At 48.9% G+C, this 13,906-nt stretch overlaps 3 protein-coding genes across 4 annotated transcripts in view; all 3 read left to right on the top strand.

Annotated features, from left to right (window-relative positions):
• mv (lysosomal-trafficking regulator mauve) overlaps positions 1-3,913 on the top strand; it is a 27,147-nt gene extending 23,234 nt beyond the window's left edge. The window contains 11 exon segments of the mRNA XM_013319629.1: positions 3-170; positions 282-543; positions 627-774; positions 877-1,017; positions 1,122-1,336; positions 1,445-1,865; positions 1,938-2,071; positions 2,260-2,504; positions 2,584-2,846; positions 2,941-3,121; positions 3,211-3,913. Coding sequence (XP_013175083.1) covers positions 3-170; positions 282-543; positions 627-774; positions 877-1,017; positions 1,122-1,336; positions 1,445-1,865; positions 1,938-2,071; positions 2,260-2,504; positions 2,584-2,846; positions 2,941-3,121; positions 3,211-3,337 — 2,305 coding nt within the window. The 3' untranslated portion in view covers positions 3,338-3,913.
• Positions 3,914-4,861: 948 nt separating this feature from the next.
• LOC106127479 (U4/U6.U5 tri-snRNP-associated protein 1) lies at positions 4,862-10,796 on the top strand. Its single transcript, XM_013325562.1, has 16 exons — positions 4,862-5,231; positions 7,087-7,186; positions 7,274-7,401; positions 7,501-7,633; positions 7,734-7,839; positions 7,959-8,093; positions 8,264-8,377; positions 8,453-8,653; positions 8,738-8,866; positions 8,945-9,032; positions 9,185-9,324; positions 9,415-9,570; positions 9,648-9,786; positions 9,867-10,038; positions 10,122-10,353; positions 10,427-10,796. The coding sequence occupies exons 1-16, from the start codon at positions 5,090-5,092 to the stop codon at positions 10,547-10,549; spliced, it is 2,238 nt and encodes a 745-aa protein (XP_013181016.1). The 5' UTR covers positions 4,862-5,089; the 3' UTR covers positions 10,550-10,796.
• Positions 10,797-11,243: 447 nt separating this feature from the next.
• On the top strand, positions 11,244-13,833 carry LOC106124655 (uncharacterized). Of its 2 annotated transcripts, none has more exons than XM_013321549.1 (3): positions 11,244-11,431; positions 11,642-12,725; positions 12,981-13,833. In XM_013321549.1, exons 1-3 carry the CDS (start codon positions 11,314-11,316, stop codon positions 13,402-13,404), a joined length of 1,626 nt encoding a protein of 541 aa, XP_013177003.1. In that variant the 5' UTR covers positions 11,244-11,313; the 3' UTR covers positions 13,405-13,833. The 2 variants fall into 2 exon arrangements, with proteins under 2 accessions (XP_013177003.1, XP_013177011.1); XM_013321557.1 differs by having other exon boundaries at positions 11,362-11,431; positions 11,647-12,725.
• Positions 13,834-13,906: the final 73 nt, after the last annotated feature.

Genomic DNA, 13,906 nt, shown 5'->3' with positions numbered 1-13,906 from the left:
AGCTGGGCGCTGGGCAGCGTGGCGCGCGTGTGCCCGCGCCGCTGGTGCCTGCAGGAGCGCGCCGCCGAGCTGTTCCTGCTGTCGGGGCACGCGCACCTGCTGGCCTTCGCCGCCACCGCCGAGCGCGATGCCTTCCTGCGCGCGCTCGACGCCGCACATCTGCCCAACAGGTATACGCATACCATGTTATGTTAACGATCTTTCCATTGCCCATTCCATTTGGGATGAATCTAAACACAAATTTCTATCGTCGCCCCAACATTATGTATATCATGCGACAGAACCGAGCAGGAGAGTCTTTCGGACGTGATGAACCAATGGCGTAACGGCACGATCACCAACTGGGAATACCTGATGGCGCTGAACGGGCTGGCTGGACGCTCCTACAACGACCTGATGCAGTACCCCGTGCTGCCGTTCATCATCGCCGACTACACCTCCAAGATGCTGGACCTGCACGAGCCCGCCTCCTTCCGCGACCTCAGCAAGCCCATGGCCGTGCAGAACAAGAAGAGGGAGCAACACTACATCAACACGTACAACGTGAGTGAGGAGGTAGTGCGGAGGTGTGTACGGTGCGCGTGGGGGCGTGCACAGTATGTACAGTGCGGGTGTGTGGTGCGCAGGACCTGAAGGCGGCGCGGCGCGAGGGCTGCAGCCCGCTGCTGTCGCGGCAGCCGCACCACTACGCCTCGCTCTACTCCAACTCGGGCGGCGTGCTGCACTACCTCGTGCGCGTGCCGCCCTTCACGGAGCTCTTCCTCAACTACCAAGGTACCAACTGACGCCTCTTAAATCATTTATACAACTGACGTTTACGCTTAAGATATCGAGATTGCTAACGAACCGATTAAAAAGTTCGGCGTGTGCTCGCAGACAACAACTTCGACATGCCGGACCGCACGTTCCACTCGTTGGCGACGACGTGGCGCCTCATCACGCACGACTCCCCCACCGACGTCAAGGAGCTCATCCCGGAGCTCTTCTACCTGCCCGAGATGTTCTACAACGATGAAGGTACGCCACCGATGGAACACAGGAAGTCATAAGTATTGCAAACTGGTGTTGCTAAAATAACCATTTATGAAAGTAAAGTTTGATGATGAGGCGATACGGTGCAGGGCTGGAGCTGGGCGTGCGGCAGTGCGGCGCGCGCGTCGACGCGGTGGAGCTTCCGCGCTGGGCGGCGGACGCGCGCCTCTTCACGCTGGCGCACCGGCAGGCGCTCGAGGCTCCGCTCGTCACCGAGCGCCTGCCGCTCTGGATCGACCTCGTCTTCGGCTACAAGCAGACCGGCCAGGCCGCCGTCGACGCCATCAACGTCTTCCCCGCCTGCGTCAGTCTTCTCACTATTATTACCCAACCCTCCAACTTATGTATATTTGTATCTGCAACTATTGAGGTCCACTCGTGTTTGAGTACCGATACGTATTAATGTCAACAGACTTACTACGGCTTCGACCCGAGCGTGCACGAGGACGAGGTGGACCGCACGGCGGCGCAGGCCATGGTGCGCACGTACGGCCAGGCGCCGCGCCAGCTGCTGCGCGCGCCGCACCCACACGCCGCGCCCGACCTCGCGCCGCGCACGCAGGTACGCACGCGCACGCGCACGCTCACCACCGCGCGCTCCAACACACCGCAAGTATATCCACTGCACGTTGCGTTCGTGTGCCGGCAGACGGAGGTGATGGCGGGAGTGTCCGGCGTGCGGTGGGGGCGCTACTGCGGCTCGCTGGAGCTGGGCGCGCCCGCGGTGGCCGCGCGCCGTCAGCTGGCCGCCGCAGCGCGCCTCGTGCCGCTGCCCGCGCCGCACGTGCGTGCCGCCGCCGCCTGCGCACACCACTGCGCACCTCTGCCCTACGGTCAGTTGACATGACACGTACACAAAACTGCCAAGTGACACTTCACGGTGGGAAACTAACGTGTCTGCGTAGAGGAGGGGCCCGGAGGCGGTGCGGGGGGCGGGCTGGCGCTGCTGACGTGGGGCCACGCTGACGGCGCGCTGCGACTGCGCACGCGCCGCGACGCCGCTCCCGTACCTCTGCTGCACCTGCCGCCACTCGAACGAGTACGTTTTTTGCTCGTCTAACTTTATCCACTACGCAAGCGCGCGTTCTTGTATGTTACTTTGTGCGGTACATTGACTCAGCGCTCTTAGAATTAAACAAATATATACTACTGGTCTTACTACATTTTTAAGATACAATATAGAGACATCAGATTTATTAGAAAAATCGATACATTGGTCCGACACAGGTAACTCAGGTGAGCACATGCTGCACGGTGGGGTCGTGGTCGTGGCCCGCCTTCGTGGGACTGTCTTCGGGGCGCGTGCTGGCGCTGCGGCCTGCGGGCACGACCGGCGGGGCCGGCGCGCGCTGCTCCGTGCGCCAGCTGCTGGCACACCGCGCGCCCATCGCCGCCCTCTGCGTGTGCGCGCGCGCCACGCTGCTCGTCTCCGCCGACACCACCGGCCTGCTGCTGCTGTGGGACCTCAACCGGTGAGTGTGCTCGCCCCTACAATACTTCAATCGCTGAGTACGTTTTCACGCGAGAGTGAATGTCATTGGTTGCGAACAGGCTGTCGTACATCCGCACGCTGCCGAACCGCGAGCGGCTGCCGGTGACGCAGGTCGCGGTGAGCGAGACGCTCAGCGACGTTGCGTCCGTACACGAGTTGCAACCTGCCGAGCACACCACCGAGCACACCACCGAGCACACCGCCGAGTGTGCGGAGGCCGCGCCCGAGGACGGCGAGGCGGACGGCGACGCTTACGAGCGGGACGCGCCGCACAAGTACCAGTCGCTCATCCGCGTGCACACCGTCAACGGACGCTTTGTTGGTGAGCGACGTTACGTTGTTGTCACGTAATAAGTTACACCTTGTTAAACTTCTTAAAACGGTTCATTTATTATTTGCTATAAATATGTTCGCAGGCAGCGTGAAAGTGTCGGAAGTGGTGACTTGCATCTGCTACTCGAACGCGCCGGAGGGCGCCAGCGTGAACTGCATCGCGGCCGGCCTGCGCTCCGGCGAGGTGCGCCTCTACAGCAGCTGGGACCTGCAGCTCGTGCGCACCCTGCCCGCGCCCCAAGCAGCGCCCGCGCCGCTGCTCAGGTTCGTGCCACTGAACGCGCTCCATCTCCCACGAGCCAGCGCTAGACAAAGATATGAATTGAGCCAAGTGTGCGTTGTTGTGGTTACAGCTTGTCGTACAGCGAGGACTCGCTGGTGCTGTTCGCGGCGCACGCGGGCGGGCTGCTGCTGGCCTGGGAGGCGCCGCATGCACGCGCGCACCCGCCGCGCATCGTGCTCGCCACCGCCCTGCTCTGACGCGACACCTCACACACCTCTGCCTCACCTCTAATTGTGCCAAAACAATCTTAAAAACATATCCAAAATATTAAGTATATGTTTTAACTTTTACATATAAAATAAAAAAAGTACACTAGTGGAGTGGAACATGATGTATGTACTGTGTAAATCTTGTAATTTATCATGACAAATACTTATAATAATTGTATGTATTCTATATCTTAATATGAACCGGAGTCTTCCCGATAAGCAATATTTAGTGAGTCCGTTTGATAGTACGCCCCGTATACAATATAGTTATATACATTTATGTTATTCTACTACTATTTAAATATTGTAAATATGGTAATGTTTAGTTTTGTCCATTAATAAATTGTTTTATTTTGTATTGAGTGATATCCATCCAACCGCCGGCGCATATCACTGCTCGGAAACTACTTATTTAGGCAGATAAGATATTTTCCTCTGCGATAATCGGATAATTGTTAACCTTATTTTCCGGTAACTGTTCCAGTCTCATATTATAATATACCTCCGATCAAAGTAATCATTTATTTTATTATCACAAACTTAGATAATAGTAAAGAAATATTTATAAATTCATATATAAAAATAAAATGATGAAAGTATATCACATTAACTACCTCGAATATTGTCTATTTTTTGAAAAACTTTAATTGAAATGGTTGGTGCTCTTAAAATATTTAAGAGGCAAAATTTCATATCAAACAAATGAAAGTAATATTTACTACATTCCTCTTTGCATACTGCTCAATGAAAACTTGTTATTGTGACTACACATTTATTTCTAAGTTAAATATGTATATGCGCCTTAGTATTTATTGGATAAGATGTTGTAACCGTTGAAAAACGTCATGATGTGAATCCTCGTGATGTGGCTGACGATCATCTACTCAATATTGTCACATATCCTAAAAATTATATGTATCCAAGGTAGCCTTTGGAGATTTGTTAAAGCTTGGAAATAAATAACTTTTATAATATATGATATAAAATACCAGTTTTTTTCTTATATTCATTACTTTCCTAAGAGTTCTATGATGCAACAGTATCACATTGTGATCACCACCTCCCCATTCGCATTGGCGAAATGCAAATGAAAATTCTTTTCGAGTCAGTTTCAGCGGAAGGTCACATGAGTTGCCTTGATTTCCGCGCGGTCATTTAAATATATTGAATATATGAATTGAACTCGGAATTGACAATTTGGCTACGAATTATATAAGACAAGGATATTATGGCAGTTTTTTCAGGCTCCCAAGATATTTGAAAAGAACTATAATGTACATTACAGAACCCTACTGTACATAACATAATCCATAGTGATGATCGGTTGCTTGTATTAAAATTAAAATATCCTCTATTTTTAAAAAAAGGCGACTAGCACAAAATTAAAGAACTAAGCTAAAATTATAAAATCGTTTATTAGATTACCATTACAAATACTCTATTTGCTATTTAGATATTTAACGGTTTTACTCAAAGAGTATATAAAATACTTTTTTACTCTTTGCAAATTATTAATGGCCGCCACACAACGTGATGCAGTTATAATCTGTCAAAAACAAGAAAAAAGCAAGAAATAAGGACGCAGAAAAGTGCTTAGTTTACATTTGTGTATAGTTTACTTAAGTAATTAAGGCATTTCTTAGTTCGATGTTTTACAACAATCATAGCACAACTAAATATATTATTACTAATCCAGCAATTTGTATAGTCCAACTTCGATAACAAGTAGTAAAATAAACAATGGGTTCGAAAAAACATAAGAAAGAGTCCAAAAAGAGGAAGCACAGAAGTCGTTCACAATCCCCTTTGGATGTTGAGGAACGTGAAAGAAAACGCCACCATAAGAAACACAAAGACCGCAAGAAGGATCGCTCACCTGATGGTCAGTAAAATGAAATATCTTACACATATAAACGCTGCTCACTGGTGGTAATTCTTTTTCAATTCTTTTTCTTTATTATGAAGCAAAAGTATTTCCTCGTACAGTAACAGTCGGATTTTTAGAACACAAAGAAATCGGAGAGTACCACTAGTGAAGGCGTCACATTATGTTGACGAGATAATGGCATATTCTGGTCATATTTCAGACGTGGTGGCATTCGAGTTAACCCCATCCCGAGTGCTGGTCCAGTGAGGTGGGTATTGTTAGGTGGCTACTTGCCAACTGACCAGTACGGTGAAGATGACTACAGCTATAAACCGATGGCAAACACTCAGTGGCCCTGTTCACACACTTGTATAAATATATAAAAAAAATAGTGGCCACCAATTTGTTAAAATGCTACCATAAACCACAATCAAAGTTTTTTCTTCTTCATCCAAAAGTTTTAAGCAGTTGTTCACCGTATAATTTTTAACCGTGTCATGTTTCACATTCATTTGCTTGTTTGTACAATATCATATGTTGGTCACATCACATAGCAATCAACACTAGGTATGAGGTACAGTAACAATAATGTAAAATTAAAATTCTTCACTCAATAAATATTGATTTATGAGTGAGACAGCATATTGGTCCTGTAGTGTAGAGGCATTCATTACAGTCATGTTAATTCATAACTACAGTAAAACTGTTGTTTTTGCTGTAGTTATATGTTTGAAGCACAAAATAAATAGCACCACATTCATAAAGTTCCTTCATAACAACAAGCAATTTAGATTGAACAAGCCATATGTAAGTTTGAACAAAAAAAGCTGTATTATATTACTTTTATGGCTGAATGAATAAAAATGCCCACATTGAATTTGATCAAGTTAAAACTGGTGACAATTGAGTAGAGTTATATCATATGTGCAAACAAATTACTCAGAGTGATTTACATTTGTGTAGTCATCTTAGTAATATTATTAATGCAAATGTATGGATGGATGGATGGATGGATGGGTGTTTGTTAAAAGGTATATGTAGAGCAGCTCCATAGAGTTTGCTGTAATTTGACACAGATGTAGAACATAGTCTGGAATAACACACAGGCTACTAATTAAGATATTTTTATTTTGCATGGATGGAGTCGCAGGCATCAACTAGTGCTACATATTTGTAACACCACATCTTAACCCTTAGTAGCCTGATTTACATACAAAAGTGATTTAATTTTAATATTACTGTGTTTGCTTGATAAAATAAAACAATAATGAAATTAGTTTTTTTTTTAAATTTCGTTGGAAAGAATATTATACAACAGTAAAATAGGTACAGCCAACTTATAAAAAAACTAATAGTAATGTGAACATTCGGTTTAACAGATTGGTATTAAAATTAAAACTCTAGGCTAATAAGGGTTAAGGAGTTATGAGATGTTGTATGTTTTAATGCAAGATTTAGATTTATTTTATATAATATGCATGTTATTAAAACAAAGTCTGCAATGTGCACATTATGAAGTTAACCATTATGACTTCCTTTAAAAAAAGCTAACTAATATAATATGTTTTAAAATAATCGTCTAATGTGGATATTAAACAGAAATTAATATATATATGAACAACCAATGTGTGCACATAGGAGACATTGGTTTCATGTTACATATAACTACAATTTTTTATATTTTATTTTAGTTTCGTATTTGTTTGTGTTAGAGTAAAATTCCACTCTTGCTTCAAAACATTGCGGAGACATTGTTTGTAGAAAAAGATAAAAATATATGTGTTAATATAAGTGTGTTGATGGTGGAAAGTGAGAGTTAGTGGTGTGAGAGTGTGCGAGTGCAGTTGTAACATATGTGTTGTTGTTGCAGTGGAGGAGGTGCCTGTGGACTCGCACCTGCAGCCCGCAGAGGATGTCTCCTCCAGCCACAGCCGCAGCCGCAGTTCCAGTGTGCACCGCCACAGCTCCAGGTATACTAGCTGCTTATTGTCTTGTGTTCAATATTTAAAGCACAGACTATACTACATTTAAACATATAAAACTGTTTATTTACACAGAGAACATGAAAAAGAGCAATCTCCCGCCCCGGGCGGTGCAGCGCAGGAGAGCCTCTCCATCGAGGAGACCAACAGGCTGCGCGCCAAGCTCGGCCTCAAACCATTGGAGGTGACAGAGCAGACAACAGGTTAGTCTTGCATTGTCAACACTAAGCACCAAATGAACATTTATTTATTTTTAGTATTTTAGCAGTTATATGTTTATATAATTGTATTGTGTGTGGCAGACGACGGTAAGATAAAGGACGACCTGGGCGAGTTCTACCACAAGCCGGCGGACAACATCGCGCACCAGAAGAAGGCGGAGAAGCTGCGGGAGAAGCTCGAGGTGCGCCGCGAGAAGAGGAAGCTCGAGCAGAAGTGAGTGCTCTACTCTGTTCCCTCTGCACCTCTCTTGATGGTTGTATTAATAAAAGTAATAATGAATGTGTACGCACGTTGCGGTTGCGGTTGCGGTCAGGTTGCAGACCACGCTCCTGGCGGACGAGTCGGACGACGAGGACGCCATCGCCTGGGTGAAGAAATCGCGGGAGATCGAGGAGCAGAAAAAAGCCGCCGAAAAGCGGGTGAGTGGCGACACCTCTCACACCATTTTTAATTAAAATCAACTACACATCAAAATCAAAATAAACATTATTTTATTTAAAAGCATTATCCTGTGTGTGGGGTGTGTGGGGGTGTGCAGGCGGCGCTGCTGGACGAGATGGACGCGGTGTTCGGCGTGTCTGCGCTGGTGCAGGAGGAGCAGGAGGCTGAGCGCCGGCAGCGGTACTCGCAGGCGCACCTCAAGGGCCTGCGCGTCGCGCACGACATCGACGCGGTGAGCCACCACTTTACTCGCTTTGTGTTTTATATTTGCACCACTCAGTCTTCTATTTCATTGGTAAAATTTATTATTTGCTCCCGTTTGTAATACAGCACAGTTTGTCGACTCTCACTTTAGTAAAAGTTTACACAAATTAAATGTTTGCGTGTGTGTGTGGGCCGCAGCTGGGCGAGGAGCGCGAGGTGGTGCTGACGCTGGCGGACGCGCCCGTGCTGGCCGAGGACGCGGAGGACGTGCTCGTCAACGTCAACATGGTGGACGACGAGCGCTACAAGAAGGTCGGCCTCCTCCCCGAGCAGCCCCGGAAATAGTATGTTTAGCAGAGGTGTACAATAGCGGTGCGAACGTTGCAGAACATAGTGGAGCGCAAGAAAGCCGCGGCGGGCTACCAGGCGTACGACGAGGAGGCGGAGGTGGCCGCCGCGCTGGGCCTGGCGCGCCCGCTGCTGGCCAAGTACGACGACGAGATCGACAAGGACAAATCCGACAAGAAGAAGGGCTTCCGCATCGGAGACGACGACTCCATCGAAGCCAACAAGTTCAGAGACCTCATGGTCGGTTCGCGATGTCATCATAGAAATAACTACATATAATAATCGTTAACTGTAACTATCAAATAAGATTTTTTATACCGGTAGCGTCAGGAGCGGCTGCCGAACGCGGCGGGGCGGCGGCTGGAGTCGTTGCAGCTGCCGGCGCTGCGCCCCGCCACCGACTACCTGGACGAGCACGAGATACAGGCCAAGTTTAAGAAGCCCAAGAAAAAGGTACATCACACTAAATGGTTTAAATAATGCTCTTTGCCCAGTGACAAGTTGGGGATTGTAACATATGTGTTGTATCAGGGCAAGATGCGCAAGCGGACGAAGGCGGAGCCCATCGACGTGGACGACTACGAGGCGGGCGCCGTGCCGCTCGACACCGACGACACCGGTTTGTCGCCCACCTCATGCACCGCCCACCTCGGCCGCCTCGCCCGCCTCGCCCACCTCACCCACCTCATGCACCGCCCACCTCGCCCACCTCTCGTACTAAGAACGAACACAAGTGTTTACAATTAGAGCAGCGTGTCGGTGTGGTTGCAGAGGTGCAGCCAGAGCAACTGACGCTGCGGGTGGCGGTGGACGAGGAGGAGGTGGAGCCGGACGGCGAGCTGCAGGCCGCGCTGGCCCGCGCTCGTCGCCTGCGTCTCGCCGAGCAGCGCCACACCAACGTCGTGCCCAAAGTAATCCATATCTCGCATAGAAACACCGATATTTACCCGTACTTGTTTTGCACTTTAGCAATCTCATGACTTATCGGTTATGTTGTGCAGGTGGAGGAGCTGCTGGAGCGGGTGAAGGAGGAGGCGGAGGATGAGGAGGCGGGCGGGGCCATCGTGCTGGACGCGACCGCGGAGTTCTGTCGCACGCTGGGCGACATCCCCACCTACGGGCAGGCCGGCAACCGCGACCACCACGCCGAGATCATGGTCTCCGTCTCCGTCGCCGTCCTCACATATCATAACATGCTTTTGTATTTTACGTTTACGTTTAATTGTGTGTGCAGGAGATGGAGCGCGAGGAGCCGGAGGTGGAGGCGGGTGCGGGTGCGGGGGTGGTGGCAGAGATGGGGGCGGGTGCGGATGGTGCTGGCGCCTGGAGCCGCGTGGACGTGCACAGCGAGCGCGCGCCCGACCTGGCCGCCGGTGAGCCTCGTCAAATCCTACACTTTTTCTTTGCTCTCGTATTTATATTGTTAATGTATAAATTTTGGTGGGGCTGGCAGGGTCGTCGGTGGCGCTGGACGCGGAGCCGGCGCTGGGCGGCGGGGTGGCGGGCGCGCTGCAGCTGGCGCTCAGCAAGGGCTACCTGGAGAAGGCGGGGGCGGCGCCCGCGCCTCGCACCGCGCCGCACCAGCTCGCCGCCAGGCACTACTCCATCGAGGACAAGAGTCACGCGTCAGTTCGCGCTCCGCAAATGTTACATACTAACTCGTAAATCGATATCTGGTTGTGGTCTTTTTCAACGGGTATTCGTTTAGGGGCGAGGACGACAAGTACGGTCGTCGCGAGCGCGGCGGGCACTCGGGGCCGCTGCAGGAGTTCCGCGAGCGCTCAGGCTTCCGGCCCCACGTGAAGCTGGAGTACGTGGACGACGAGGGCCGCCCGCTCTGCCCCAAGGAGGCCTTCCGTTACCTCTCGCACAAGTTCCACGGCAAGGGGCCCGGCAAGAACAAGCAGGAGAAGCGCATCAAGAAGGCCGTGCAGGAGGGGGTGAGTGCTGCGCCCCCGCCCCCGCCCCCGACTGTACATGTCATGTCGCACTACAACTGTTGAACCTTTTCAGCTGATGAAGAAGATGAGCTCGACAGACACGCCGCTGGGCACGCTGCAGATGCTGCAGGAGAAGCAGCGCGAGACGCACTCGCCCTACGTCGTGCTCAGCGGCACCAAGCGCGACCACAAGTAGCGCCACGCCCCCACCCCTCACTCTATCTTGTACTTTTCACTTGAATTTGAACACCTAAACTTATCTAACAAAATATGTTTTTATTTATATAACTTCTATACATACATAACTTTAAAGCCTAAAAGCCTTCACTCTGATGTCAATATTTTTAGAATTTCTCGTGATGTAAAGTAAATGTAACGTTAGCTATGTCTTTCTGTTAACTTTGGATAATGACACAAAATAAATAGATATTATATGAATTTGTACACAATAAGAGCCTTTCATTTCTAACCCATACATCCATAGTAAAGTATATTCTTCAAAAAAATGCTACTGATGACGGACTTTGTTTTCATTCACTTACGCCTGTTTAAGTAACGCACGGCTTTAACGGATTTGCTTTGTCTCGATGCGATGCGGGCGGCGCGGATGATGGACGGACAGCACTATGTACAATCATACAAAGCAAACTAAAATCCGTTGCCGGCCGTGCATGCGGTGCGTCCGACGCGGCAAATGGACACGTATCTTTATTGTACCGGTATCCGTGTGTTTTATTAAAAAATAAAACACAATTCTATAATAATAATGACTTATGTTCGAATATCGACCAATGGACGATCACTTTAAAAAAATCTATAAACCGGTACGAATTTTTTTATAAATGTGAGGGCCATAGACTTAAAAAAAAGTATTGACGTCTCCTGTCAAGAGTCAGTTGGGCCACTAGTCACTTTCCTGATGTTTTAACGAAAACTTGTTGCTACTTCTGAATAGAAAAAATGGAGGAGGAACAGGAAAGCGAACCCCCGAAGCCAATCAACCTGTTCTCCTTCCTGCCGTACGCCTGCGGACAGCTGCAGGCGCCCTTCGACCTGCAAATCATACCCTATACTCAATGTCAGTATCTGCACCTTTAGATGGAATTAGTTCGTGTTGACATGTCGCACCGGCTCGGTTATTTATGAACCAGCTGACAATATTTATCTATATATTAGCAGAAATCTTTTACCACTAGTATATAATAAGTAGTTAGTTATTATAAGTTGACATAAAAACATTTTTATATAAGCAACATAAAAACTATTAAGAAGTTTTTGTTTGGCACAGTCCAGCCATCGCTGAGGAGGAGACGCTCGCGTCGTAGCTCTAGCATGGCGCGTAGCTCGGCCGCCTCGGCGGCATCGTCCGGCTGGCGACGCGGACCGATCAATATCATCGTCGTCGAGGACCTGCTGGGCCACGTCCTCGAGATCATATTTTGGCGCTGTAAAATGATCCCTGCTTTGCTTCTCAAGATAATTTCTCTCTGCATCCCCTTTCATCCGAACTTAAACAAAATATCGGTTCGGTGGGGACCCTCGCGAGGATTCGCCCTAAAGGAGATCGTAAAATTTCTTCCGGCATCCTACCTGACCGAAATCTGTCTTGACGACTCGCCGATCCCTCGGCACGACGTCCACACGCTGCTCGAAGAGAGCACGTCGCTGCGGTGCCTATCCCTCGCGCGTTGCATCCTCGACGACGAGGCGTGCGCCCTCCTCGCCGGGCGTCTGCACTACCCGATGCCCGCCGCGACCTCGCTGCAGGCGCTCACGCTCAGCTCTAACCTCATCTCGGAGGCGGGCGCCGCCGCCTTAGCTGCCGCTCTGCGCTCCAACCGTGCGCTGCGACACCTCGATCTGGCCGACAACGCGCTCTCCGCCGCCGGCGTCGCACATATATTTCGAACCCTCGGCGAGTTTCCGCTGTCGGACGATGAGCATATGGGGAGAAATCGGCGTCGCTTCGAGTATTTAAAATTACGCAATGAAATCTTCCCTCCGCATCACAAGGAACCTTCGAAAACTTTGTCGAAGATAGAGCGGAGGAGCACGATGTTATCCATCAGACGATCCACAAGGAAGCTGTCCCCGGACGCCGACAAAGAGAACGTGGTTCCAATAAGAAGCAGGCAGAAGCTGGGGAGCAGATTGATGAGCAAGGTGGCGAGTAAGGCGTTACTAGGGCCGGTGCCCTCGTGGCAATCGCTCAGTGCAGAAGAGACGTTGTCGTCCCTGACGGTGCCCTCGAGCGTGCCGGGTGCGCAAAGTGCGCCGAGCGTACCTGACGCAGCAGGGACGGCGCGCCTGGCTAGCTTATTGCAGCTGAAGCGGGACCCATTCAGCAAGTACAAGACTTTCGTACGAAATGGGTTTGTAAACGTATTCAGTCACCTCATTTTAATGTAATTTACGATACGCATTCATCGTCTAACTCATTAGTTAATATCTAAACGGAGCAACTTGGAGTTAGCGTTTTAAACCCCTTATGTTTAATTTACAAACATGGTAAAGGTGTTTTTCCAATTTCCTTATGAAAGTGTTTCATATAATTTTTAATAAGGATATTAGTAATGATAACAAAAATGTAAGTACATACCACATTGACAATTAAATATTTGTTACAGAATAGTGTTTTCGTTCGGCAACATGAAGCTGGCCTCGCTGAATCTGGCCTACAACCGACTTGACCGCTCCAGCGTCGGGCTACTGTGCCGCGTGCTGGCGCAGCAGGCGGCATGGCGTGACGTGCACGCGCCCGCGCACGGACTCGCGCATGCTCACGACCAGTCACACCCAAATACGCACGAGCAGTCGCACGCACATGTGCAAGGACATGCACTTGCGCACGAGCAGACGCTCACGCATGTCCACGGGCAAGCGCACGATGTAGGTGGTTTGCTGCATGTCCAGCTCGACGGCAACCCCGTAGCCGAGGACAGCGCGGAGCTGCGCGAGTTGCAGACGCTGCTAGAGCGCGCGCTCAGCGTCAGGGAGGAGCGGCCCGCGCGCCGAAAGCCCGCCCACAAACATTACCCTCATAAGCATTAAAACAACTTGGCATCGCCTTTTTAGTACCCATTAGGAATGGATTGTTTTTAAATTCCTCGGATGCTTTATATTACCTAAGCAACTCCGACCGCCTTTCTCCAATACCAACCAGTGTTCTATTTGATGTCTGATTACTTTTCTCCGGATGACAAATTGTTTTATTCTTAAGCTCAAAATAGATTTTTAATATTAAGTGATTCGTTTTTTCTATAATACTAGCTGTTGTTCGCGACTTCGTCATCGTGAAATTTAAAAAATAGCCTAAGTTACTCCCTCGTGTATCAACTACGTTCCAGTACAGTTCCGCCAAAATCGGTCTGGTCGTTTTACCCGGAACAAATGCAGATTTGCGGATAGGACAGATTAAAATTGTTTTTGTTATAAGCAACGCAAACACATTATGTTCACGAAATACGCTATGATTTTATGTAACATACAAATAATCTAATTTTATTTGTTATATAGATAGATTTATTTATTAATAGCTATATATATAATAGTA

Source organism: Papilio xuthus, unplaced genomic scaffold, assembly GCF_000836235.2.
Source record: "Papilio xuthus unplaced genomic scaffold, Pxut_1.1 DF828952.1, whole genome shotgun sequence".
Taxonomy (NCBI): Eukaryota; Metazoa; Arthropoda; class Insecta; order Lepidoptera; family Papilionidae; genus Papilio; species Papilio xuthus.
Note: the sequence above shows the minus strand (reverse complement) of the source record. Positions and strands in the feature narration are given on the sequence as shown.